Source organism: Hippocampus bargibanti, linkage group LG10, assembly GCF_051943395.1.
Source record: "Hippocampus bargibanti isolate YZ-2025 linkage group LG10, ASM5194339v1, whole genome shotgun sequence".
Classification (NCBI taxonomy): domain Eukaryota; kingdom Metazoa; phylum Chordata; class Actinopteri; order Syngnathiformes; family Syngnathidae; genus Hippocampus; species Hippocampus bargibanti.
The window spans coordinates 12,037,593-12,064,466 of record NC_142743.1 but is presented as its reverse complement, the minus strand read 5'-3'; the positions used below and the strand labels follow the sequence as shown (position 1 = coordinate 12,064,466).

The 26,874-nt window shown below is 40.9% G+C and overlaps 2 protein-coding genes across 4 annotated transcripts in view; both read left to right on the top strand.

The window, feature by feature from the left end:
* Nucleotides 1–16,670, top strand: part of fam13a (family with sequence similarity 13 member A) — a 51,488-nt gene extending 34,818 nt beyond the window's left edge. The window contains exons 15-24 of one of the 2 annotated variants that reach the window (XM_089006590.1): nucleotides 6,545–6,761; nucleotides 6,852–6,993; nucleotides 7,789–7,870; nucleotides 7,949–8,154; nucleotides 8,243–8,326; nucleotides 9,988–10,083; nucleotides 11,968–12,120; nucleotides 14,664–14,854; nucleotides 14,985–15,086; nucleotides 15,186–16,670. In XM_089006590.1, the coding sequence (XP_088862716.1) occupies nucleotides 6,545–6,761; nucleotides 6,852–6,993; nucleotides 7,789–7,870; nucleotides 7,949–8,154; nucleotides 8,243–8,326; nucleotides 9,988–10,083; nucleotides 11,968–12,120; nucleotides 14,664–14,854; nucleotides 14,985–15,086; nucleotides 15,186–15,309 (1,397 nt within the window). In that variant the 3' untranslated portion in view covers nucleotides 15,310–16,670. The remainder of the gene's footprint in view (nucleotides 1–6,544; nucleotides 6,762–6,851; nucleotides 6,994–7,788; nucleotides 7,871–7,948; nucleotides 8,155–8,242; nucleotides 8,327–9,987; nucleotides 10,084–11,967; nucleotides 12,121–14,663; nucleotides 14,855–14,984; nucleotides 15,087–15,185) is intronic. The other variant, XM_089006591.1, reaches the window with a different exon arrangement.
* A 1,473-nt stretch (nucleotides 16,671–18,143) lies between these two features.
* ppm1kb (protein phosphatase, Mg2+/Mn2+ dependent 1Kb) lies at nucleotides 18,144–26,176 on the top strand. 2 transcript variants are annotated; one of them, XM_089006595.1, is made up of 7 exons: nucleotides 18,144–18,277; nucleotides 18,804–19,330; nucleotides 20,211–20,311; nucleotides 23,824–23,989; nucleotides 24,754–24,898; nucleotides 25,387–25,521; nucleotides 25,844–26,176. In XM_089006595.1, the coding sequence occupies exons 2-7, from the start codon at nucleotides 18,858–18,860 to the stop codon at nucleotides 25,973–25,975; spliced, it is 1,152 nt and encodes a 383-aa protein (XP_088862721.1). In that variant the 5' UTR covers nucleotides 18,144–18,277; nucleotides 18,804–18,857; the 3' UTR covers nucleotides 25,976–26,176. The 2 variants fall into 2 exon arrangements, with proteins under 2 accessions (XP_088862721.1, XP_088862722.1); XM_089006596.1 differs by having other exon boundaries at nucleotides 18,152–18,237.
* Nucleotides 26,177–26,874: the final 698 nt, after the last annotated feature.

The following is a 26,874-nucleotide window of genomic DNA, read 5'->3' as shown; positions in this document are numbered from 1 at the left end:
GGGTGCGTGGGGGTTGCTCTCTCGTGGCGAGCTGAGAGGACGACGTGCACTTTAGCACGATGGGCTGTTGTCGAGCTGCCAAACATTTTTTGTTGCGACTTCTGTATTATTTATCTGCTCATTCACATCATATCCCAGCTTTAGTCCTTTAACGTTCAGTCCATTTTACATTCAAATCATTTACATTGAAAGAAACGGAGAGACCTTGACCTAAATTTCACCACTTATTCTCCTTGGAAATATCAAGTCAACCACTGACATTTAAAAACATTTTGGGAAGCAATTCCCAAATGTAGGTCACGTATTTAATATGTATTTACTATAATTTATTTTCCCCTTTCATCAAGATTTGGTATGACCTTTTGAGCATGTATAGACATTTTGGTGGTGTCAAGTTGTTTTCATGGTGTCTTCCACATTCCTTGACCGATTAAAATGGTTTCAAGTTATACATTCAACATTACACTGCATTTTAGTGAGCGTTTGGCTTTTTCACCATTTACTTAACCTGACTTTATGATGAAGTTATTACATTCTAATAAGCGCTTGTTGGCTTCTCTTTTCTGGCCTTCCTGACTTCCATTTTTAGAATTGCAGAAGTGGATGGCGGGCGGGCGGAGGGGGTCAAATGCAGGCCACAGGTTACCCACCCTGTGCTCGTGCTGCCTTGGAACAGCATCCGCCACATTGTAATTACTGACCAAATGTATTTTGGATGATGGGCTTAGAGTCAATCCATGATAGCCATGTAGTTTCTTAAATTGTGGTCGCTTCTTACCTGAGAAACCCCAAATTCTCCATTTAATTTTTTTCAGGGGATTTTCAGGTTCCAAAGTTAAACCGAAGAGAACTTCTGCTATGTTCGATAGGAAATATGTAGAAAATAGTAACGGAAAGCAGAGGTTAAGTCGTAATTCGTTTAAATTATTTGAATGTAAATACTCAGATTCTAAAACTAAGACTATCAAAATGTAAGAAAACGACTCATGATTGTCTGAATTTTGCAGTCTGGATGTGTTTTAAAATATGGTGTGTTATTATTAGACTTCAAAAACGTATGCATCTTTTGGGCACAGTGCCAGGGTTTTTGTCATTTTCACTCAAATTGCAGGACCCACAGAATATTGAGTTTTAGAACTACATAAACATTCAATGCAGCGTAAGAAAACTTAGTCTCTCTCTTTTATGAGGAAAGAATAGAGTAAATTCCTAAATTATATGGGTCTGGAGTTCTATGAACTTCAAATGAGGGTGGCTGTCCAAAATACAATACAATACACATTGTACATATTGGTTTATATAGCGCTTTAAAGGACAACCGACGTCTTCGGACAAGTTGTGTCCATAATTTGTAAAATGGCTTCAAATGACTTCTACTGCCAGCGGCCATGGCCAGCGCTTTATCGGCACCCAAGCATGAAAAAAAAACACCAGGAACAACTTCGGGGATGGCGCTGTACGTCATATTTTCAATTCCCGAATACGTTTGTTAATGGCAGCGAATGAGTTAATGGTCCTACAATGGGGAGATTACAAATATGTTATGGCTTGTTTCAAATAAAAATTCATGAAAAATATGACAATACAAATATTAGAGTTTAAAAAAAGTTTAACGTTTTTTTTGGGATGTCATTTATTTCTGTATTTAAAATCTGGAACTTCTGTTTGTCGTCCGGCGCCTATTTTCTCATTCTAGCGGCTGCAATAGAGTATACAGTATATGCTTGCCAACATGCCCCAACATGTCCGCCGGTGAAGTCATCACCATGACCTTTTCGGTCCGCATGGCAACGTGCTTAAGTGTTCTGCAACGTTTTGTCACCCTTTAGCGAAATGGCAAGCTGGCATGTATTGTGTTTCATTCGCGCACTTCATCTGGATGCCGCTGATTTAAAAGAATTCCCTGCATGAGCGATGCTAACAAGGACATTTCAGCGTGACAAGCTTTTCTCCCATGTGATGAAGGGCACATACATGGGAATTCTTGGAAGATCCAAGCCTCCCCAACCGCCGGGGTGAGTTTAAGCAGAATATGCAGCTTCACTCTTTACGGCAGGGGGTATCCAACTCATTTTTTTGACGTGGGCCTAGTTGTAGTTACGGTTTCCTCTCGAGGGCCGTTATGAATTTGGGGAAAGCATTAGAATGTTTAATCCCCTCCACATACTACATACAGAACGCACAACGAATTAACTCGCTCACTGCCATTCCCGAATTTATTCGGGAATAGAAGATATGACGTAGAGCGCCATTCCTGAATTTGTTCGTGTTTTGTTTTTTTTTTGCTGGGGTGCCGATAAAACGCTGGCCGAATGTGTTAAAGTAGACACTAGTAAGAAGTAATGAGTTCAGTCTCTTTTTTGTCTTTTCTGTAATACCGTAGAATATCGAAATAGCATGGGATTGATAGTGTAGTAACTAAAGAAAAATGAAAATGTATTTTTTGTATGAATAAATGATTTGACTTGAATTAAAATTCTTTATATATTAGACAAATAGATTTTAGTCAAATGTTTTTTTACTTGTAATTTATAAATATCATGCTCCAATGAATGTATCTTGGTTTATTTCAATCAGTTTCGTATACTTTGGCAATGTAGTTAAATCGGGCCCATCAATTTTAGAATTTGGCCCCTTTTTCAGACACAAGGTGGCCAAATAACTGGCCCCCCTTTTTACATTTCCCAGGTGCATCCCTGAAATTACATCAAGAAAGACGAGTAGTGTATCTGTAAATATTATACTTTATATACTGTATGCTGATAATGGACTTTTTACTTTATTGCATGAGAGTTTTGTACTGTACTACAAACATTTACTGTGATTCTTCATGCATGTTCCGCACTCTGTTCCACTAAATTTGGCCTTGTAAATATTTTTTTGTACTCCTGCACATGTAAATTTACCAATAAATGTAGGGTTCGCTACATCGCAGTTTTTCGTCGATCACCGCTGTTCCCGGTCTGCATTAACCGCGATAAACGAGGATAAGTCGTTTTCAAATCTGAAGTCAAGAATATTGACTGTTTTATTTTAAACAGATTCTTTTCTTCCAGACAGTGTGTTGTAGGAGTTCAAATACCTGACATGTTTCGGTGTATACTTCAGCCTTCGCCTACAACACCTACAATACACTGTCTGGAAGAAAAGAATGTTTTAAATTAGATATCAAGTAGACAGGATGAACTTAATACAACTAATATTGACTGTTATTGTGGTTTACGCGAGGCAATTTGAAATTTTGGTTTGGACTTTAGCAAGCAATATGGAATTTCACAAGTTGGATTTGCTTTCGTGGGCCGAATACAATCATGTGGCGGGCCAGAATTGGCCCCCCGAGCCTTACCTTTGACACATGTGCTTTAAGGTATTCATATTATGCCTGCTGTGACCTGACATTTACAAATTAATTTATTCATTTTTGCTCTTTTTTGCTTGTTTTTCTCTCTTATTTTATTATTTATATACAGTAAAGTCTCGTTATATCGATATCGGTTATATCGATAGTACTGCTTATTACGATACTATTTCTATGAACGCAAGGAGAAAATTTACATGCCGCAGGATCGGATACATCGATAGTCCGGTTATATCGATATTTTTTCCGACTCCCGAGAATATCGATATAACGAGACTTTACTGTATTTATTTTCAAATGAAGCAGTTCTTGAGCATGGTCAGGCATGTTTTTTTTTTTTTTTTTTTTTTTTTTTTTTTGGGTGGGGGTCGGGGTTGGGTTCCCTTTAAAGGACAACCGACGCCTCCGAACAAGTTGTGTCCATAATTTGTAAAATGACTTCTGCTGAGCGTATTTTACAAAGATTCCACAGCATATAGCTATATTTTACGTTTTAAGACTCGTGCAGAATATTCAGGAAGTCTTGTTTTCGAATTGATGACGATCCCCACGTGACATCACGTCTGGAACGCCCCTGGCCGAGAAAGCGGCACACAATGCATTTTGCGATACTTTGTTTGGTCTGAAAACTTCGTGTTGATCCGTGTTGATGGCGAAATTAGAAGGAAAACGCATAAATAACACGATGGTGAATCGTTGTGTGTTGCACCAAGACAACTATTTGATATTCGCTGACACAAATTCCCAGCAGACAAATCAGCCCATTTCCAAAGGAGCTTGGGCGCCATCTTTTGCATTTTCTGGGACACTACATTTCAGTCCAGATACCATTGATGGCTCGGATTGATATGGGAGGACTCCTTTAATCGATTGCAAACATTTATGCTTTCCGCTTGAGAACTATTTGAATCATATTCATAACTGGTTGAGTAACAAGAAAGCATCTTCTCCGAATGTGAAGCCATTGTTTTGATTCTCGAGCAAGGCAAGACGTCTTGGCGCGACGTCACGAACAAGGGGGCGGGACCTTCTGAAACTGGCCACTTCCGATTTCATTTTGAAGTCGTTTTTGGACACTTTAAGTCATTTTTATTGGTGTTTTTCATTTGACTAAAAATATCAGCCTGCGTGTTTTGGGTATTTTAGACGCTATAAAACGTTTTTCTGATGTCAGTTAGGGAACCAAAAAATGGTGTCGGTTGTCCTTAAATTGTACCTAATGCAACTGGATACACACCCTTGACAGTGAATTTGTCGCAATATTGACACCCCCAAAAGAAGGTTTGATTTTTTTTTACGTGTGCGTATTGTCCAAACAGTACAGTGCATTTTGCAAAAGTGTATAAATCATCCGTGGCCACCTCGCCACGAATATACTGTTCTCTGTGTTCTTTCTGACAAGCTTTTGCACATGTACATATATTTACCGCGCCGCCATATGGGGGGAGGTACAAGAGAACAAAGTGTACCTCTCAGCGGGGGTGGCGCCCCCGACGTTATCCCATGGACATAATTACGGCCCGGGCGGAGACAAGTGGATAAACACAAAATACAGAGACTAAAAGTCCCAGTGGATGCTTTTCCCACTGGAGGTCCAAATAGGCGCGGACCGGGGGTGTTCGTTGTGCTGCTGTCCGGTGACTTTGCCAGCCACGGAAGATTTACTACGCTGCTATAGGAACACTCGGTCCTCTTTTTGTCTGGCAGTGAAGAAAAACATGCGCAAAGACTTTCATCTCTTCACCATGCTCCAACAGGACGAAAATGTTCTTATTCATCCAGCTAAAGTAGATGTGTCCAAAGTCCGGCTCGGGGGCCAAATGCGGCCCATGGTCTGTTTTCATCCGGCCCGCAGCCTCCGTCATAAAATCAATTACGTGTGGCCCGCATGTAGAAGGAATACATTGGGCAGTCGCGCTGTTACCTGCATGTGCTAAGTGCTGCTAACTAAAGGCGCGATGAGAACAGCAAATTTCAAAAGCTGGGATTTTCAAAAAAAAAAAAAAAAAATTTCTAAAATGGTGACAATCAACAAAAATAAGATTACTTCTGTTCGACTGTTCCAAAAATGTTAGTTTTAAAAAAATGTGAAGTTAAGTAATCATAATAGTGCTTTTCAAAACGCTCCATGTCACTTTACAGTCCAGGATACGTTTTTCTGTGGGTAAGCAGCGGCAGCCAAACGCACCAGCGTTCACTCAACCTGAAAGTAACTCAAATACAGAGAAAGCTAGCTAATAGTTAGCTAGATAGTGGGATAGCGAAATAAAAATATTCAATTTCAATGTCAATTCAATTTTGATATGCATCTTTCAAATGAACCCAAACACGTTTAAGCTAGCTGAAATAAAAAAGTGAAACACATAATGGCTTGCTGAAATTTATTTTAATTAATTGCTGTTGCCCCCTCCTGCATTCGTATAGTTATATTTTGTTTTGTTGTGTTCTTTTATATATCTTATTTGTCCAAAAAATGGATTTCTCACTGCCAAGGTGAAAAATTGACAAACATCATAACAAAGATACATTTTCCGGACCGCTTTATCCTCACTAGAGTCTCGGAAAATGGGGTGCTGGAGCCTATCTCCGCTGTCTTCAGGGAGCAGGCGGGGGACACCCTGAACTGGTTCGCTCATTTATTACAAAACAAACAATAACTCATTCACTGTCCTTCCCAAATTTATTTGGGAATTGAGAAGCAGTTTGTGGAGCGTCATTCCCAAATTTCTTCGGGTTTTGGTTTTTCTTGCTGATAAAGCCTTGGTCAGACATCTGGCGATGTTTTTCCCTCCCACGAGGGGGCAGCATTTGCCTTTTCTCCATGTTAGCGCTTTGTTACAGCTTCAGCTTTTGTTAAAGCGCTATAAAAACCAGTATGTCTTGTATTTTGTACATCCGCCCCCTTTTCAAACTCAGATAACTCCAGACCCAAATAACTTCGGAATTACCTCTTTTTTTCCTGATTAACAAAGAAAGTCTTATGTTTTACACTGCATTTAATGTTTGTGTCGTCCTAAAACTCAATATTATGTGGGTCCTGCAATTTGAGTGAAAATGACAAAAACCCTGGCACTGGAGTGGACACATTTGTGCACATCGTCTGGCAGTGTATGAGATAATTATGCTTGAATTATTTTGAATACAAATACCAATAGAGCCCTCTTTGTCCACGCGTATGTCCAACAGAACCTGTTCCGGCTTACTCGCAGCTTCAGCGAGAGAACCCGGACCGTGAAGAAGCCCGTTTGTCGCCGGGTGGCGGTGGCCGCCTCATCCGCCAGCTGCTGGAGGAAGGCAGCGACCCCATGCCGTCCCCCCGTTTCTACGCCTACGGTCGCTGCCAGCAGTATCTGGATGACACGGAAGTGCCGCCGTCGCCGCCCAATGCTCATTCCTTCGTCAGGTAAACACGAAGCACCTAAAATGAAATCTCTTGGCAGGTGAAGAACAACCTCCATTTGTAAGAATGTGTTCGTTTCTTAAATATGTGTAGCCGCAGGAGGAGCTCCTCTCTGGGTTCCTGCGACGACGACAAGGAGGAGCTGACAACCGCCCAGCTGACCAAGAGGATACACGTTTTAAAGAAGAAGATCCACAGGTTCGAGGAGAGGTTTGAGGAGGAGCGTAAATACCGGGTAAGAGGACGCAACAGTGTATGCGACAATCAAGACATCAAAGCAATTTTTGATTTTGCGCTTGATTTAAAAAGTTTGCGAACGTCTCAGTCGTACAGGAGTGGTCCATCAATGAAACGGTTTCTTCAGCAGTCATTTGTGCTTCTTTGAAGGTGTCGGACGTTTCACTCTTCATCCAAGAAGCTTCGTCAGTGAACTAAAATTTTGCTGGTAGCCCTGGCCCTATATAGTATATTTTCAGGGAATAGTCCTCTGCTCCCCCAAACCTTAGATCCGGGACCGATCAGAGCAGAGGTCTGGCACCGCCACCTCTGTCTATTAGGGATATATATAGAGGCAGTTACCAGCACAACTTTAGTTAGCTGACGAAGCTCTTTGGATGAGGTGCGAGTAATTATTTATGTATTTATGTATTATTATTTTTTGTTTTAATTCATGATGTTCATTTTTATTTTTTTTTATTGATTAATTTAATGTTGTTATTTTTGTTTGTGTATTTGTTAAATGTTGTGTTTATTTCTTGGCTGCAGATGATTATTTTTTTTAATCCAAAACATGAAGAAAATTGAAAAAAAATACTGTTTATTTGGATTAAAAATACTCAGACAATTTGACACTGCATGTTTTTTTTCCAGAAATCTTTTCAATTTGGTCAATACACAAAGCTTTACAAATACTTGACCGGTCTAGAGTGTTGAAAACAACTCCAAATGGGTTATTTTGACCCATGATCACATAAGAGTTTAGTATGTCTTTTTATATATATTTTTTTCATGTTATTTTTTTTCTTCCCAGCCTTCCCACAGTGACAAAGCAGGAAATCCCGAGGTGCTACGATGGATGAACGAGCTAGCCAGGTTGCGCAAAGAACTCAAAGGTAACCTCCTAAAAACCTTCCCCGCCAGCGCAGACTGAAAAAAGAAACGCCGACGACCTCCGCCCTTTCTTCTCCCAGAACAAAAGCTGATGAAATCAGAAGAGGACCTGCCGCCGTTGACGCGGCAACGTAGCAACACGCTCCCCAAGAGCTTCGGTTCGCAGTTGGAGAAGAAACCCGCACAGGAGAAGGTACCCAAGCCCCCCGTGGAAAGCACGCTAGAGGGCATCCTCAAGAAATTGCAGGAGAAACGCCAGGAGGTCGACCGGCCCGAGGACATCAAGGTAAGCGGCGCCCTCGTGGTTGGATGGCGTTGTAAAATTCGGCCGACGATCGCCGTGATGTTTGACCTGATGCGTTTCGTCCTGGCAGGATATGACCAGAGAACAGATCGGGGCTGAGAAACTGGCCTTGCAGAAAGCTCTCCTTTACTACGAGAGCATCCATGGGCGACCAGTAAGTCAACACGTTTGGATGTGACGACACGGGTTCACTCGTCTGTTGATGGTTGCCTCGCTGGGTTATAATAATGATTTTTTTTTCCAAACTCATTCACTGCCAGACAAGTGCAAAAAATGTGTCCACTCCAGTGCCAGGGTTTTTGTCATTGCCACTCAAATTCCAGCATCCACGGAATATTGAGTTATAGGACTACATAAATATTCAATACAGTGTAAGTAACTTTACACTTTTGTCTTTCATCCAAAAAAAGAGTTAATTCCTAAATTATATGGGTATGGAGTAAGATAAGCTTGAAATGAGAGCTGCTGTCCAAAGTACAGTAAAGTCTCGTTATATCGATATTCAATGGAGTCCGAAAAAATATCGATATAACCGGGACTATCGATATATCCGACCCTGTTTGCATGTAATTTTCTCCGTGCGTGCATAGAAATAGTATCGATATAACCGGGACTATCGATATATCCGATATCGATATAACGAGACTTTACTGTACATACATATAGGTTTATGTAGCGCTTTAACAACAGCTTAAGATGGAACAAAACGTGAACATGGAAAAAAGGGACATGCTGCCCCCTGGTAGAAAAGCAAAAACATTACCAGAGGCCATGGCCAGCGCTTTATTGACACCCAAGCATGAAAAAACAAAAGCCGGACAAATTCGGGAATGGGGCTCTACATCATATTTTCTTTTACTTAATAAATTTGTGAATGGCAGTGAATCACTTAGATGAAATACCCCCTAACTAAAAGGAACTTAAATTTCTGAAACCGTTGCTTATTTTCGGCATTAGTTCAGTTTCAAGGATGGAAGATACAACAATCATTTGAGAAATATGGTTGTTTAGCTTATAATGAGGGCGGTTGTCCAAAAGGCAAATCGTAAACAGGGTTACTTTACCTTTCACCTGATCTCCTGGCAGTCCCTTGGGTTCAAACCCTGAAAATAAACACGCTTACAATTCCCCCGTGACCCAGATTGCCAGTGTAGTGTGAACAATGAACTCATGGTGATTATCCACTGATGCTATTGTTAACTCATTCGCTGCCATTCCCGAATTTAATTTGGAAATTGAAAAGTGCGACGTGGAGCGCCACTCCAGAATTTGTACGGGTTTTGGTTTTTTTTCTTGCAAAGGGTGCCAATAAAGCGCTGGTCAGACTTCTGGCAATGTTTTTCCCTTACATGAGGGGGCACATTTGCCTTTTGTCCATGTTCGCGCTTTGTTTCAGCTTCAAGCTGTTGTTAAAGCGCTATATCAATCAATATTGTATTTTGGACAGCCGCCCCCACTTGAAGCTCAGTTAACTCCAGACCCTTATAACTTAGGAATTAACTCTTTTTTTTCCTGATGAAAGAAGAAAGTCTAAGGTTTCTTACGCTGAATTGAATGTTTATGTAATCCTAAAACTCAATATTCTGTGGGTTCTGCAATTTCAGTGAAAATTACAAAAACCCTGGCACTCAAGTGGACGCATCTTTGCACATTGTCTGGCAGTGAATGAGTTCATATTGCACTAAAGTATATTTTGGAAAAATGGTTTTAAAATCGATTGCACTTAAAAGTGAAATAAAAACGCTATCGCGTCCAACCAGTGAATGAGTTAAGATCAATCCCCCCTCTCCCCCTCCCTGTTTTTCATCTTCTCAGGTGACCAAGAGTGAGCGGGATATCATGAAGCCATTGTATGACAGGTACCGGCTGGTCAAGCAGATCCTTTGCCGAGCCTCGACCATCCCAGTCATCGTAAGTAATATAATTCCCGCCGCTTTATTTTATTTTATTTTTTATTTATTTTTGCGGCCCACCGCCGCTCATGCCGAGAGCACATTGTCCAAACGTCTGCGGACCCTTAATCCCGGCGCGTGTTGTTGGCTTTAGCGTCCGATGGGAGGCCGCCCACGGGCACACGTGCGTGGCATGCGCTGCAAAAATAAATAACTCAAACACACACACACCCCACCTCAAACATTGCGCCTGTTCCTGTATTTGTTAATCATTGTTCATTATGTAAGAAATGATCTCCACCCGAATGTCATTACGTAACGCTCTTTCGGTAATCCCCAGTGCGACGCAAAATTGGTGCCACTGTTTTTGTAGTCTCCGCCATGCCTCGATTTGTATTATTCTTGCAAAGGTATGCAAACGACAGGCACGGTTTAATCCTCCCCCAAAAAACATGTCGATTGGAGTCTTTGCGAGCCCATCGACACATGTCATGGCTGAAAAATAAAAGATGATGTCAAAGGGCAAGTTTGTGCCTCGTGAATGCAACGTGTTTTGTTTTTTTTGTTTATTTCCGAGGCGCACAGCTATCACGTGTGTGTCTGTTCCAGTACCGAGACGTGTTTCAAGTCATGCAAAGTGTGCAAATGTCCATTGATGCATTTTACTCCCTAATTTTTATAATTGGTGGTGAAACTGTGAGGGCAAGAATTCGCAGTGGACACAGCATTGATATAGAATAGACTGATTTTCATTTTTCATGTCTTCATTTTGTTGTGTGTGTGATGGGTGGATCATGCTTTCAAAGTGGACCTTTGAAGAAATTGTTTTAAGATAGACAGTATAAAAAATTCTGGAAGCTTTTTTTCAGTTTTAATTTTCATAGCTATTTGGATTTCTTTTTACATTTTAGTCATGTTTTTTTAAATGTCATTCCATTCCCGTTGTTACCTTTAGAATGTTGTATTTTAATTTTTTTGTTGTGGGTCATTTTTACCCATATGTAAAAATACACACAAAACAGTCAAATAAGAGGTGACATCAGCAGCTATCTAGCTAACTGTCTCTTAGCTATCTGGCTAGCTAGCTATCTATTAGCCTGCCAGCTAGCTTTCTATCTGAGTTATTCCGGGTTGAGTGAACGCTGTCGCATGTGGTTAAGGAAATTCAAGCAATATAAATAATGCTGTTTTTTATTTTAAAGTATTTATTTTTAGTTATTTTTGCTTTATTTTAAGTGTATTTTATTTATATTTCTTTTTCATTGTTTCACTTAACTCATTCACTGCCATTCACGAATTTATTCGGGAATTGAAAATATGATATAGAGCGCCATTTTTTCTTATTCGGGTGCCAATAAAGCGCATGGCATCTGGCAATGTTTTTTTCTCTCCCACAAGGGCGCAGCACTTGCCTTTTTTTCCATGCTAGCGCTTTGTTCCAGCTGTTGTTAAAGCTCTATATAAACCAATATGTATGTCTTGCATTGTATTTTGGACAGCCGCCCTCATTTCAAGCTCATATAACTCCAGATCCATATGATTTAGGAATTAACTCTTTTTTACCTGATGAAAGAAGAGAGTGTAATCTGGCAGTGAATGAGTTAATGTTCAATTTGTTCCTATTATATTCGAATTATTTTCGTCATTATGCTTTTTTTGTATTACATTATTGATGTAATCTTTTCTTTTTCCACTTTTACCCAATGCTGCGTATTTTTATTTATTTATTTATGTTGGTGGCCAAAATGTGGTTTCTTGTCAGACTGAAGATATGAAAACAAAGTCTCTCGGTTACTCACCACAGAGGGGAGGAACCCCAACGCCCTTCGTTTTATTTCCACCCATGAAACTGTCGGCACGTTATTGTTAGCAATGCTGACGCAAAACATGTCCGTCTGGCTAGTGCGGTGGCGGAGGCGGCGGCGCTGTAACCTCCACGCCGGCTAACGGCTACTTCTCGACGTCGCCGCAGGCCTCGCCCTCCAGCAAGCGCCGAGGCCCCCTGCTGCAGCCCATTATCGAGGGCGTAACCGCGCTTTTCTTCGACGAAGTCAAGGTGAAAAGGGGCCGTGCTGCATTCAGCTGCTTGCGTAATCAGTCAAACCCTCTCCCGCCCGCCCTCTTCCATTGATTTACATTTTTTGAACTATTTATTTATTTATTGACAACCCTCTAAATCAGGGGTGAGCAAAATAAGGCGCGAGGGCCACACAAGGCCGACTCCACTCTTCCATTCGGCTCATTCAGCATTGATTTATCCTTTTTCCTTTAAACTTAGGTTATTAAAATGCTTTGTTTTTATTTTTTCGTTTTTTAATATGTTATTTCTGAAACCTATGCAAAATGGGCATTTATTTGTTAATTTTTTAACTCATTCGCTGCCATTCCCGAATTTGTTTTGGTATTGACGCATGTGACGTGGAGCGACATTTCCGAATTTGTTTTGATTTTTCTTGCGGGGTGTGCCGATAAAGCGCTCGTCAGACCTCTGGCAATGGTTTTTCCCTACCACAAGGGGGCAGCATTTGCTTTTTTTTCATGTTAGGGCTTTATTACAGCTTCAGCAGTTCTTAAAGCGCTATATAAATCAATATGCATGTATTGTATTTTGTACAGCTGCCTCCACTTCAAGCGCAGATAACTCCAGACCCATATAACATAGGAATTAACTCTTTTTTTCTGATGAAAGAATGGAGTCTAAAGTTTCTGATGCTTAATTGAATGTTTATGTACTCCTAAAACTCAATATTCTCTGGGTCCTGCAATTTCATCATTTGGCAGTGAATGATTTAAAATGAAAATGATATTTTTTCTTTGATGTTAAAATGTGATATTGTTCTAGTTTTCAATTATTTTTTTTCACATTTTTCACGTTTTTTGTTTTCATTCAATTTTAAAAATCCAACATGGCCCTCAAGCTCACAAGTTTGCCCACCCTTGACATAGACCTCCCGCATCATGGCTGCCTGCTGATTGGACAGCTGCCCGCTGTTTTCATGTTGAATCAGTAGAGTTGTGGTTGTTTTTTTTTATCTTTGTTGTCGCCATGTTTTGCTTTTGAGACATTTTACTAACTCGGTTCTCATTGAAATGCTCGACATAAATAATATAAAAATGTAACGTGTACATTGGCGTGACCGCCACCAAGGCAAAACATCTCAATGCATTTGTGTCTTCTTTGACAATGTTTATTTATTGTATTTAATTTTATTTTTTTTTTGGTTGTGTGTATTGCTGACATTGTGGTTGTTTCTGTGGTGCATGAATTTACTATCATTTTCCACTGTTTACATTTAGCACGGCAACTACTTGTGAATGTTTTGAATAAGATTCTACCAACAGTTGGATTCTGAATGAGGGGTATGAAATGGCGGTTATGATTTGTTAACCACTAACCCAAATCACACCCGGTCTGGGTCTGATGACAACAGTCTTGACCCATGTTGAGCTTGATTCAATCAGTCAAACACATTTCAGGTAGTCTTGACACGACTTTACGGGAAACAACCTGACTCCAAAATGGCTGACTCGCTCTCAGTGTGTCTCAACCTGTGTCTCAGCTTGACTCGGGCAGTTTTGACGAGTCGATCTTAGGCGTCCGCTTCCCACGTGACTTGACCGATCAAAGCTGATTTCACCCAGTCACAACCGGTGTGAAATGGACTCACGCGGTCTCAATCTGACTTGCCGCTGCCAATTTTATCCATTTCAACCGACTTGTGTCAAACAATTTGGACTTGACTTGGACAAGTCCAAATTCGTCGCAGGATCAAATCACCTCAACCTGACTTGACCAATCACCGCCCGATTCGTTTAGTCTCATCCAGACTCAAACTAATTGCGGATAGTCACACCCTGACTTGATCTAGTATTTTAGACTTGACCGGTCATAGACACTTTCCACCTACCATCGCACCTTAGTATGAAATGGGCAAGTCTTGAGCAATCTCGACCAGTCTTCGCCAGCCTTGACCAGTTCTTGCTGATTGTAAACAGTCTGTGGCGAAATCAAATCGGTCGGCTTAACCTGACTTCACCAACTGCCGCACGTTTTGTTAGGTCTCATCCAGACTCATACGAATCACGGATAGCCACACCCTGATCCGATGGAGTCTCTGAGACTTGACCGGTTACAGACACTTTCAACCTGCCATCTCACCTTGGTCTGACATGGGCAAGTCTTAAGCAATCTTGACCAGTCTTCGCCGGCCTTGACCAGTTCTTGCTGATCGTAAACAGTCTGTGGTGATCTAAACTCATCTCAACCAGACCTGTCCAGTCTCAGTCAGTCAGTCCCAGTCTCAAGTGGTTTCCACTTGACTTGACCGGTCTCAACCTGAACCGTCCGGTGTTCTCCTGACTCAACAAGTCCCACCTGGTCTCAACCTGATTGTCTCAGTCACTTAGACTTAAGTCTCAACCGGACTCGACCAGTCATGGCTAGTCACAATCGATCAACCAGTTGCCGCCAATCACAAAATTCACAACCGGATCAGTAGTCCCGGTCTCGAACTGTCTGGGAGAGTCTCGACCAAGTCCTCCCACAAGTCCCGGCCAGTCTGAAACCCCATTTCAATCAAGCTCACTTTCATCACGCAGGAGGAAGAGGAAGGCTCGGAGGACGAGAGTGACGCCAAGCTGCAGTTTTCCGTGACCGCTCGTCCTGACCTGAACGTGTTCAGGTTCTTGGGTCATGACGACGTGGACGGCTTCATTTCCCCAGTTGACGAACAGACGCCCTCCAAGAACGTCACGGATATGCGGCTGTCCAACCTGCACTCCGCCACCACGTAAGCCTTGAACAACGGCGGGATCGATTCACCACAAAATATGCCGCTGGAGATTTTGCGAGTCAAATTCACCAGCCAGTCGTGTCATTGTAATTGCTTTTATGATGTGATTTTTGTCTTCACCTGGTAGACAAGAGTTAGTGGAGCAACTCCAGGAGACCCGAGAGGAGAAGAAACAAATCCGTAAGACTCTCAAAGAATTCGAGGAGCAGTTCTTTCGACAAAATGGGAGGTAAGTACAAGGGCTAAAATCTAAGTACTGAATTTTATTTGATGCAGTCTTCTAAACCGCAATTTAAATCAACCCAATACCCTGGTCGTGTTTTCTCAGGAACGTTCAGAAGGAGGACCGCTCGCCTCTGGCCACAGAGTACAACGAGTACAAACACGTCAAAGCCAAAATGAAGCTACTGGAGGTCCTCATCAGCAAAAGAGAGTCCACCAAGATCATCTGAGCAAAAGAAATATAAAAAAAAAAATAACAAGGCCAAAATCAAAGACTCCAGTATCATCATGGTTTGTCTTCACCTGCTCCTCTCTCCACGCTACCCAAAAACAAATCACGCTTGTAATGTCTACTAATTTATTTGTGCCCGTTTGTACCTCTTTTGCCATAGAAGTCTTGAGAAAAAAAATATACGGATGAAATGCTATTTTAAAAAAAGATGGTGGATATTTTTTTATGAGAGACTTTATATTTGTTGCAGATTTTAATGTATGCCATGACCTCTGCCAATAATGTTTTGCTAGTAGCTAAAATGATTGTTTTGTTAGTATTATGGACCACCCAGTAAAATAGATCAACAAAATGATAGAGAGAATCAAGTTGCTGGAATTATTTGCAAGAACTAAATGAATATTCTCTGAAGATGGAGGACACTGATTCGCTGTGGCGACCCCTTGAAGGGTAAATCCCAAAGGAAAAGAAGAAGAAGAACAAATTAATGTTCTGCATGAGTTAGTTAGTAGGAGACAAAAAGACACTGCAAAGCATGTGAGAAACTGGAATTGTATCATAAGGATTTTTTTTTTGTGAGAAACAAAAGCTGTAATACCGCAAGCCATAGTTGTATTTTTGCACAAATAAGGTCAGAATTTTACAATGAAAAGAACAAATTAACATGAAACTTTGTAAGACACCAATTTTAATAAGATTTTATACTTTCACCCATTTCATGACTTTTTCCTCCTGAAATAGCAACTTTTTTAGTATGACGTTATTCCCGCAAAATTATTCTTTGTCAGGTTTTGACTTTGTCTCCCAAATTCAGACTTTAGTCTCTTATCTTTTGAAAAACATGTTTCTATTTTTTAGAATCTGAAATAGGGGGGAAAAAAAGCTGTCACATTTATGATCGAGAGACAGAAAAATTGGGCGCTATTTTTATCGCCTATCTTATGATTTTTTTCCACGTGGTCCATAATACTTGCAGATAGAAAAACCCAAAGACTCACAATGTGTATTTCGTGATCATTTGTAACATCAAACTTAGCATGTTTTTTATGTTGTTAATTTTAGTCCTTGAGTGTGTGAGAGTTTAGCGTGAAAAAAAGATGATAATAATGATAAATGTCCAAATCTTTTCCCTCCTGTTGTAAATCTGAACAACGTGGGCATATGTTCACATTGGTGTGAGCACATGTTTCTGTTTTGCTTTTTCAGAAACTGTTAGGGATAAATTAATCGGAGTCTATGTTGGTTTTGACTGAACACAAGCACTGGTGAGGTTCGCACATTGACAGTGTGTGTACATTTTAGTACATCAACTGTATTTGTATTTTGTACATAAGAATGTAAAAAGATATTTTTACTGACTCTGGTCTTGGTGGCTTTTTTGTCCTGCGTAACTTTTTCTGTTGTCTTTAGATATTGCAAGACCCCACGAAGTTAAAATAATCTGTAAATTCCATAAATTTGAAGCTTCTCTCCCCACTCCATACTTTGACATAATCGTGCCGCATGACGGCGCCACAGCGATACTTTATTAGATTTACCAATTTGCCAAGAATTTACGGCAAGCACGATTTTTATTTTTGCTTGCCTCGGAATTTCCGCTACAACGAGAGCTTCTTTTTTTCATCTGTACTTCTTTGAAGGTGTCGGACGTTTCGCTTCTTATCCAAAAAACTTCGTCAGCAAACTAAAGTTTTACTGGTAGTTTAGGCCCTATATATATCCCTACTGTGTTTGGGAGCCTTTTACTGAGCGAGTTGCTTGTTCTGGTACCAAACCCGGATAAATACAGAGGTTTGTGTCAGGAAGGGCATCCGACGTAAAAGCTTGGCCAAAACAAACATGCGTATTATACTTCTGAAGATGGAGGTTACTGATTCGCTGTGGCGACCCCTTGAAGGGAAACGCCGAAAGGAAAAGAAGAAGTTATATATCCCTTCTGTCCAGACATGGCGGTGCCGGACTCTGCTACGATAGGTCCCTGCTCTCAGGTTGGGGGGAGCAGAAGACTACTCCCTGCAGCTCCACTGAACACTCCAATGTTCACTATGTACTGAACAAACTTTTAGTTTATTGTTCAAAATGACAATTTCCACGAACTACAAACACATCTTGTTTGTCAGGAAAAACAAAAATAGTGTTTTACATCATGTCTCAAGGATCGGACAAAGCATTAAAGTCCAAACGAATACATCAGTGAACGATCGTTTGGCGTAATGGGAAGAGGTTGACATATCCACTCACAACTCGTGACACCGCACAGACTAATCTCAAAACACTTTTGTTAATACAAAAAGCAGCAGGAGTAATTGTGTTTTTTTTTTACGAAATAAAACCAAAGGTAAACAAAACCAGTGCATCTTTATATCCGACCACCCATTTCTGTAGTGAGCGTCATGGTTGTGGTGTCACAAACGTCATTACGAAAGGAATCATACAATTAACAAGAGGAAATGTATTAAAACGACATTCTTTTACCTTCTCAAATCAAACTTTGCAACATTTTTTGGGAGTACACTTGAAAAATAATTCATTTCTGAACAAGCGTTAGTTCAAGAATGACTCCTTAGCCTCAGATAATCATATTATTGAAAATATTGGCGGTTCAATAATACATTTTTTTCTGTGGTTTGACGACAATATATTTAACAACTACGATTGGCATTGGAGGTAATCTGTTCGGGTTGTTGCTAACTTGCTGAGGGGGCTTTGCATATAAGATACTAATTTATGATTGGTTGTTTTAAATCACCAATCATCTTCCTTGTTCTATGGGCGTCCACGCAATTCTCGCGTTCTGATTGGCTGTCGGCACTCTAATACCTTGTTTAACAACATTGCGTTATGCAACCTAGCAAGACAAGGAGAGGAGTGTCGCTTGCCACCACGCGTTAACCATCCATTTGGGCAACAAAATAATCGTCTAAAGGTGAATAAAACAAGACTGATTTTTCAAAAACAAATATAAGGTAAGGTTGTTCTGTGGCACTCTATTTTTGTCCAAGTCGTCGAAACTAGCTCGTCGGCTAACTTGTGCTAACGACAAGGAAACATGCTAGCTACGCATTTGGATCGAAATGGATGAAACCGTCAGACGTTTCGCTTTCTTTCCTGTGGAAAATTTATACTCAAGGGCATTCATGACATAAAAACTGGAGAGCGTCCAAGATGTGAAAAGGGATAGGCTACAGTCTAACAGGCAACTAATGTCCACGGAAGAATTTGGTCAGTTTTAGAATCAAATTACAAATCAGAGCACCGGTGGATTTTCGTTGTCGTCGTGTGAAACGTGACCATTAAAACAACACAAAGCACAATTGACTACGACCAATAAAAAAAAATAATGAAGCATTTCACTATCTTGTGGTGTATGTAATTGTTAACCTTGTCTGTTAAAAAAGGAAGAGAAGTAAAATGTAAAAAAAAAAAAATACGACTGTGCACGCAATAAAAGAATAAAAATAATTATTGTATCTCCTCTTTTTCCTATGTGAGGTTATTGGATCCTTCGATATCCAGTGCTTCTCTAGTATTCCTGCTCGAAGGGTGATGTCAATAGCCTTTCTCGCCCGCCTGGCAAGGTGCAGCAATGGACCCCATGTTGGACGTAACAGTCTCCCCCAAATGGCCCTCGCTCCCCTCCCGTTGAAGCACGACATTGCCCTTTACTCCGCCATCCCCAAGAGGCAGATCCACACGCCGTCAGACAAGCGCCGCAGCGGCACCCGTTTCGACGCCGACAGCAGCGGGCGCCCCACGACCTGGGACTCTTTCGGCATCTGGGACAATCGCATTGACGAGCCCATCCTCCTGCCGTCCAGTATCCGTTACGGCAAGCCCATTCCCAAAGTCAGCCTCTCCAATGTGGGCTGTGCCTCGCTCATCGGCCAGCGCAAAGAAAACGAGGACCGTTTCCAGCTCTCCCAAATGACCGACAACATTATCTACTTTGCCGTGTTTGACGGGCACGGTGGACCGGAAGCGGCGGATTTCTGTCATAAATACTTGGAGAATTTTATCAAGTAAGGATGTGATTCGATCTATATACAATGCAATACAGTCAGCGATGTTCGGTCGGACACTGTGAACAAAGGCTCGAACACAGGAAGATTGTCTTTTACTGCCAGCAGGAGACGCAGCCATTGTCTACTTGAATTAAATACCACACCCCTGGACGTCCCAAGCACCAACATCCATAAACCAGCAGAACATAGACATTTTAATTGGTTGTCCTTTCCATGAACTGATATACAGTAAAGTCTCGTTATATCGATATTCAAGGGAGTCCGAAAAAATATCGATATAACCGGGACTATCGATATATCCGACCCTGTTTGCATGTAATTTTCTCCGTGCGTGCATAGAAATAGTATTGATATAACCGGGACTATCGATATATCCGATATCGATATAACGAGACTTTACTGTATTTGTAACCTGGGTAAAGACCTCTTCCTGTGAAGGAGTTGACCAAGTTGTAAATTAGTCCAAGGCCAGATCTCCTACATGAAGATGACAGTTTCAGGCTGTGTCTGTCCACCTCATTTTCTGTGCTTCCTTTGTGGGCCTTCCAAGCATGACACTTTAAAATATGATAACTTCTTTTCTGTCTATTCCCTATCAAATACATACAGTATTGATTTTTATAGTGTTCAGTAATATATACTGCCAGTACAAACCATTTAAATGATCATTACGTTCGATAGCAGACGATCGTAGATTTGCCGTCAAGTCAAGACCTGGCCGTGAAAGCGGCAATTATACCTCCGCTTGTTTGCTCCTTTGGGTGCGCGACGCATGCAGCCGAGACGAATATTTTAGATGTTTATCTGGAGCGTCATGTTCACAAGGAAGTCTTTGTTAGTCTCTGTGTACTTATATTTTTTTTGTATGTCGTTTCAGGGATCTTGTGGCCGATGAGGACAACCTGGAACTGGTTTTAAGTCAATCTTTCCTGGAAGTAGACAAAGCTTTAACCAAGCATTTGCGGTGCTCTTCCGATGGTAGGTTGAACAAAAATATTAGTTTACTTTAAAACGTAATTCTTTGTCTGACACAGTAATACCTTTTTAAAAAAAATGTTAGTTGTTGTGCTAAGTGACATGAAGGCATGTGATTTAAAGCTAAGCTAAACTGGTGATTGACGAAGAAGATACCAAAACAGGCGATATAACGCGTTAACGTCTTCTCAATTGCTTTCGACATCGAATGAGATGAGTGGCACAATTCAAAACAGCGCAAAAAAAACAGTGAGTTGAGGAGTTCCTCAGTTTATGACACTCCAAACTTCAGGGTTCAAGAATTGATTTTCGAAGACTGCAGATAGCTGGTGCTGCATTGGGCTTATAGAAACCAGCTAAAAATGAAATATTGACACGCATGCTACCACAGGTATTTTATTTTAGTTTTACACTTTGTAAGACAGTTTGGACTGTCAAAAATACCCCCTAAAAATTGCAGGTTACATTGAATCCCCAGGTTGGCTCGTGAAACACGTGATTCGTGTGCCAAAATGCTTCATGTCATTGTTTATTTTTAATAATTGGAGCCCGGCCAGACTCCCAGAGGAATTCTTGTCAATTTTTTTTTAAAGATCCACGTAATCAATTATTTTAAATGTGACTCGTGATTGTGTATGGCCTTGTTAGGGTTGATTCATAATTTTGAACTCCTCATCAAAACACGCTTTGGGAAAGATTTAGTCTCCTAATTCGGGAGAATTAGTCAGGACAATATTGAGGCAGTTTTTTGGGGGGGTAAATATTTTTTGATTGATTGGTTTTCATCCACATTGTACATATAAAAAATACTGATATTTTAAAATTAACATTTGCCCCCCCAAAAAAAAATTAAAAAGGAAAGGATCAATTCTATATACTAAACTCATTGGACTCCCAAGTAGGGAAAAAAATAATCTCATTCTCCAGGTTGGACGAGGTACAATTTGTCAATTTTTTTTAAGTGCAATAGATCTATAAGAATTTTTCCAAAATATACTGTACTGCAATATTAACTCATTCACTGCCAGACGATGTGCAAAAATGTGTCCACTCCAGTGCCAAGGTTTTTGTCATTTTCTCTCAAATTGCAGAATATTGAGTTTTAGGATGACATCATCAACATTCAACACAGCATAAGAAACCTTAGACTCTTGTCTTTAATCAGAAGAAAATAGTTAATTCCTAAACAATATGGGTCTGGAGTTATCTGAGCTCCAAATGGAGGCAACTGTACAAAATACAATACATACTGATTATATAGCGCTTTAACAGCTAAGGCTGAAACAGAGCGCTAACGTGGGCAAAAGGCAAATGCTTCCGCCTCGTGGAAGGGGGAAAAACATATATCTTACCAGTGCTTTATCGGCACCCACCCGTTCAAGAAAAAAACAAAACCCGAAGATATTTAGGAATGGCGCTCCACGTCATGCTTTTCAATTCCGGAATAAATTTGGGAAAGGCAGTGACTGTGGCGACCACTGACGGGAAAAGCCGAAAGGAAAAGAAGAAGAAGTGAATGAGTTAAAATTCAGACTGCAGAATAATTGATGAACACTTTGCCCCACTATGCTTCTGTATTGTAATAATGCTTTGAGCATTATTAGATAGTGGATAGATATTATTTAGTGAGCATTTTTCTGGTGGTGGTATTAAAATTAATCCTAGACAACATACAGCGCATGCAAATGAGTCTGTGAAAAGCCACATTTGAAACATAATCCAACTGTCGTTAGTTTTCCGCCAATGTTAATTCACACCAGTTGACGTGTTGACGCGGCACCCACGGAGCGGGCGCCGCGCTGTGTGAAATGTCCCAATATGCCTGTATGTGTATGTGTGTGCATGTTATCCACGGCAGCTGCGGACCCAGCTCAGAGCTGGAGGCCCTTGGCACCAATGTGGATGACGAGGGGCTAGATATTGAAGGAGAGAGAGTCCAGCGGGTCCTAAATCCTGGACTTCTGGAAGGTTCCCTATCTTTCTCTCACTCCCCTCTCACACTCTCCTTCTCTCTCTCTCTTTCTCTCTCTCTAGACTCTCTCTAGCTCTCTCTTCGATCTCTTAAACGAGTGCCTGCGAGAGCTTCTTGTGAGAGCGCACGTCCGTTTTGAGAACGTCTGTTGTCACCCCCCCTTTTGCCAGAAATACTCCACGCAGACGCAAGCAATATCCGATACCCCCAATTGGGACCGGAAATGGCGCTCTCAACCAACGGAGCTCATCTGTGGAGCAAGTTTGGAGAGCTGAAATTCAGTTGGAATCGAATTGAAACATATCATTGCTGTCTGGCGACCCCAATTACCGCTCAACGTGCCCGACCCGCTCGATGCTGGCCGTTTTCGGAAGCGACAGACAGACAGTTTCAAACGAGTTCAACGTGTTTCGTTTGGTATTATATTACATACAATTACTAAATAAATAAATAACAAATAGATTTTTGTGGACTCAACAGTATTCCGACGCAAGTTAACGTCGATGCGAGCTCGCCGAATATAGCCTAGCATCGCAAGACAGCCCACCGGTTCCAAACGAGACCGACGTGTTTCGTTTGGTATGATATTACATAAAATTACCAACTAAATAAACAAATAGATGTATGTGTACTTCAACAGTTTTCATACGCAAGTTAATATTGATGCTAGCTCGCTGAATATAGCCTAGCATTGCAAGCTAGTGGTAAAAATCGACATGGCTGCTGGTGCGCGTAATTAAAAAAAAAAAATATTTAGGTTATGTTTTATTTATACATATTTTTGGAAATAGGCCGGTTCACAAAAAGGATTACTTTTTTGTGTGTTTCGTTTCACGCTGGATACGCGGGCAGGCATGCCAGAGACCTACCTCGTCGACTAAAAACACTTAATAAGTCCAATTTTGCTTATACAGACGATATGAAAAGTCTACACACCCTTGTTAAAAACACCAGGTTTTTATAATGTCCATGGTGGAAAGTTTCAAAACGGTCTGTTAGTCTGGTAAATGTACCAGCCAAAACTTGGTATTTGAACACGGGTGTGCAGATTTTGTTTAAATCCACGTTACGCCCCCTTAAAACTGAACGTGGGGGTTATTTAGTTGAACAGCATCATAATGTCTCAATGACTAGTTCAGTTAAAGAAAATGAAACGAATCATTGTTGCTACTATATTTTGTTTAAAAAAATCAATAATCAACATCTGACCGCATTTGTATCAGTAGTAGACTTTGTATGTGATTGTTTGGTTAGCGAATCAATGCTAAGTGCTGTTTAAAATGTCCGTTTAACCAAACACTCAACTGTTCAAGTGCATGTAGTACAAGTACAACTACCCCATCCACCCCCTTTCATTGCCAACTGTTTTATCTCCTACATGACCCCCCCCCCCAACCCCTGTCTTCATTTCTCCGTGTTTTGTGTGTGCGTGTGTGTGTGTGCGCGCGCGCTCAAGATATGCATCCACCCTGTGGTTTTGTTTGTGCGCACTTGAGAACCATCGACTCGCCTCTCACGCACGCCTTGCGGATTGTTTCTTTAGTGCCCGGGGTGAACGCGGGCACCACTGCCACCGTGGCCCTGCTGAGGGACGGGATCGAGCTGGTTGTGGCCAGCGTGGGCGACAGCCGCGCCATGCTGTGCCGCAAGGGCAAGGCCCTCAAGCTCACCGTGGATCACACACCCGAAAGGAGGGATGAGAAGGAGAGGCAAGTGCGCAAAAACAAACAAACAAACGTGAATGGCATCTTTTGCCAGCCATGGAATAAAACAATATGAGGTCACCCTTATTTCTTTATTTTTCTGTTCAGTAGAGCTCAAGACCGATATTTGTACACTTGAGCTGATGGTAAACGGCAAACCGAAGGAAGAGCGTTGCTGATGTCTTTTTGAATTTATTTGTGGGAATTGGCAGAGAAAAGGCTTGGGCAGTTTTGTTGTGAATAGTAAGATGTTTTTTGGCGGGGGAAATTCCCCATCCACACACACATGACTAAACACTACTACCACTCCTAAATTGGCATGCAAATTGTGAGCCTTGTCAATCGTAGATTTTTTGAACTAGAGAATTTTTGTAAATAGAATTTGCCATTTTGTTCTTGGTATTTTATGGTTGAGGTATCACAGATTTGTTTAAAACCTCATGGCATTTCAAAAGCCATCAATTACATGTTGATTTTTATCATACGCCTACTATTCCCGATACATGGGTACACTGTACCTGTATTTTGTGTTAATTACACGACTGTGGTTTTGTCACCTCTAAAAACAAAATTCTGTTTTGGACTAGATTTATTTAACTTGATGTTTCACCAATGTGAGTAATTTAACCACTAGTGAGACCAGAACAATCTGACAAAAAGAAGTCTTCATTCACAAGCGTTCCGCTGTGAATTTTTCCGCCCGTCGTGCAACACGGGAGGGAAAAGAACAACTTTTCTCATTAAGGTGCCTTGTTTTTATATCTGCTTAGGATCAAGAGGAGCGGCGGCTTCATCACTTGGAACAGTTTAGGCCAGTCCAATGTCAACGGCAGGCTGGCCATGACGCGCAGCATCGGTGACTTTGACTTGAAGGGCTTCGGGGTGATTGCCGAGCCCGAGACCAAGAGGATCGTGGTACGTTGACGTGTAAAGATGAGGTGAAAGACCCTTGGCACCATTTTAATCCGTGGCCAAGTCATGCAACCTTGGGGGGGAGTAATGTGTTCGATTTTATTTGGCCATGTTTTTTTTATTTTTCTTGTGGATATTGGCAGAGAAAATGCTTGGGCAGCTCCCATGTGAATAGCAAGATGTTGGGGGAGGGTGAACCCCTCCACACACACGACTAAATACTACTACTATTACTAATACTACTAATCAAACCGTTTGATTAGAATTATTTACTGCATTTATCAAATGAAGAAAAACAAAAAAAAGAAAATATTTACACTTATAATTGAATTGCTTTTGGTATTGCAGTAGCAAGCAGACACCAATAGGTGGTACCAAGTTCACACAAACGCTAAAGTGCAATTTTCCGTGCTGTTGAGGCTTGAATATATTCACGCATCATCTTCAAATAATACAATAATGAATCATCATTGTGATCCTCCCCTCAAAAGTTGAACCCCGTGCACGATTCCTTCTTGGCGCTGACCACTGACGGCATCAATTTCATCATGAACAGCCAGGAGATTTGCAACGTCATCAACCAGTGTCACGACCCAAAGGAGGCGGCGCAGCGCATCTCTGAGCAGGTATGAGTCGCGACCTAAGCAGTGGGGGCGGTCTGCGTTTTCATTTGAAGATATCAGTGGAGAAATATTGTGTTGTTTGCGCTCTAAGTATTTCTTTACTTTTTTTTTGTTAACAACATAATAATGAGCTTAAATCGACTGCATACGTCTTTGGTTTGTTGCGAAGTAACTAAACAACCGTGGCGACAATTATGTACAATTCAAATTCTCAATTTACACACACAAAAAGTGCATGATACTGGATTGTTCACAGTCTTATCGATTATTATTATTATTATTATTATTGTTATTATTATTATTACTACTACACATACTCTGGCAGGCTCTGCAGTACGGTTCGGAGGACAACAGCACCATCGTTGTGATCCCCTTTGGTGCTTGGGGCAAGCATACCAATTCAGATACCAGCTTCTCCTTCAGCCGAAGCTTCGTATCGAGCGGGCGCTGGGCATAGTGGCGGCGGAGTGGGGGGGATGGATGCTGGGGGTTGTCTGTGGAAACTCCCAGCTTAGTGCAATAGTCGTCAATGGTCCTTTGTGGATGAGGGGGGTCGTCAGACGTGAGAGACAACTGCTGTGTGAGCTCCATTCAACAAAAAGTGCGGTCAGGGTCTTGATGAGCGTTCTTCAATTTTGCATCAGTGTTGCGTTTTTTATTTTATTGTATTTTTCTCCGGATTTTTTTGTGTCAGATGACCTTGTGAACGTTGTTGGGGGTCACTCCAACATCCTGAGCTGGTAAAAACAGTGCAACCTTTAAAATTGTTGTAGTGCAAGTCGGAGGCGAAAAAGTAGCGCGAGCAAAGAGACAAAGGGGGTTTCTGTTGTTTTATTTATTTATTTTGGTAGTTTGTCATCGAACACCAGCTGTTTTTATTTATTTTTTTTGTGCGGGTTGCTCAGTGTAATACAAGATTCGCAATTAAGGGAAAAAAAGAAAAACATGGATCATAAGTATAGTTTTACATATAGTGTGACAAAATGACAAAATAATTTTTCCCTGTTTTAATTCGTATGCACGTTTTTTATTAGCACGGTTCTCAAAATCTGAGAGGTGAAAAAAGGTAATTTGACAGGAAATGAAGTTGTAAGGAAGAAGGTAAAAGGTTACAAATTTCCTGAAAATAAAATGAAGCTCCTCCCAAAAATTACTTTGCCAAAAAAAGTAATCATTTTTCATCTTAGAAGGAAAAAGAATAAAGTTGTGATTTTACAAATAAAGGGGGGAAAAACAGAAAGTTGTCATATGAGAAAGAATAATCTGTAAAGAAAAAACTAGTTCTATTGACATGAAATATCACATAATACAAAAAAAATCATTTTTAGAGACTAGTGGGAAAAAGTATCCGAAATT

Excerpts from the sequence above, each read along its gene's own strand:
- ppm1kb (XM_089006595.1), top strand. The coding sequence starts at position 18,858 with ATGTCAATAGCCTTTCTCGCCCGCCTGGCAAGGTGCAGCAATGGACCC. Across the intron at positions 23,990-24,753 it reads AGGAGGGATGAGAAGGAGAG|GATCAAGAGGAGCGGCGGCT; the intron begins GCAAGTGCGCAA and ends ATATCTGCTTAG. Across the intron at positions 25,522-25,843 it reads CGCAGCGCATCTCTGAGCAG|GCTCTGCAGTACGGTTCGGA; the intron begins GTATGAGTCGCG and ends ATACTCTGGCAG.